The sequence below is a fragment of the Phaethon lepturus genome, unplaced genomic scaffold, assembly GCF_000687285.1.
Source record: "Phaethon lepturus isolate BGI_N335 unplaced genomic scaffold, ASM68728v1 scaffold38024, whole genome shotgun sequence".
In the NCBI taxonomy this organism is placed as follows: domain Eukaryota; kingdom Metazoa; phylum Chordata; class Aves; order Phaethontiformes; family Phaethontidae; genus Phaethon; species Phaethon lepturus.
The window spans coordinates 11,528-12,493 of record NW_010533245.1 but is presented as its reverse complement, the minus strand read 5'-3'; the positions used below and the strand labels follow the sequence as shown (position 1 = coordinate 12,493).

Sequence of the window (966 nt, the reverse complement as noted above, 5' to 3'; positions counted from 1 at the left end):
CTGAGCCCCGAAGTGCCTCGTCCTGGCCCTGGTGTGCCTGCAGCTTTCGGAGGGGCTGGTGAGGTGGGTGTCGTGCAGCGGCTGCGGCGGCAGAAAGGGTGGGGAGAGGGTGGACAACGGGTTGTAACCTGCGCGGGCTGCACTGCGTCCCCGAGGATGCTGATGAGCCTCCCGCGTCTCCACGGACCATCGCGGTCCCGGTCCAGGCTGCATCCCTCGCTGGGAGGGCAGCCCCCGGGGAGGTACAAGGCAGCCGAGCGGAAGGCTCCCATCGTGCAGGGTTCAAAGGAGCCCAGAGAATGGATCATTTGAAAATGCCCAAATCTTCTCCTGATTTCCTGCTGTATTTTGGGTTTGTTTCCCCCCCCTGCTCCGCTCTGTGCAGAATCAAACTGAAGAAAGGCAAGTCTATACGGGAGAAAATGAGGGAGGCCGGAGTGCTGGAGGACTACCTGAGGAAAATGAAGTATGATCCAGCTAAGAAATACCGCTTCAGTGAGGACTATGTTGTGTATGAGCCGATAACCAACCACCTGGATGTGAGTACCCCAGGTTCCCCGCCCGCTGCCTGGCCGTACACCACGCTCCCCTTCCCCTCTGCCTTCCCGGCTGCCGGAGCGATCTGTTCGCCCCTGAGCCTCCAGGAGGGAGAGTTTGCTTTTTCCCCCACTCTTTTTTAAGCTTCTATTTTAGTCTTTAGAAAAGTTTTCTAAAGCCGTGCTTTTCTGTATGTAACAAAAGGCATAACGAAATAAATACTTAATATTACCTCTTTCGGGAGAAGCAGCAGGGTGAGAGTTCAGTCCGTTCCCGCCTGCTTTGCTGTTTGCAAGGGTGAGCCTGGCATTCCCTGGCACCTTGCAAAGCGCTGGGATGCCGGCGCTGGGATGCCGGCGCTGGGCTGGGAGGCGAAAGCCTGCTCTGTCCCCCGGCCCTGTGGCCGACGGAGATCCCCCGTCTCTCGCC

The 966-nt window shown here is 58.2% G+C and overlaps 1 protein-coding gene across 1 annotated transcript in view; it reads left to right on the top strand.

The window, feature by feature from the left end:
- Positions 1-13: 13 nt before the first annotated feature.
- LOC104619297 (gastricsin-like) overlaps positions 14-966 on the top strand; it is a gene marked incomplete at its 5' end in the record, with an annotated part of 3,841 nt that continues 2,888 nt past the window's right edge. Inside the window, 2 exon segments of the mRNA XM_010285120.1 lie at positions 14-63; positions 386-539. Coding sequence (XP_010283422.1) covers positions 14-63; positions 386-539 — 204 coding nt within the window.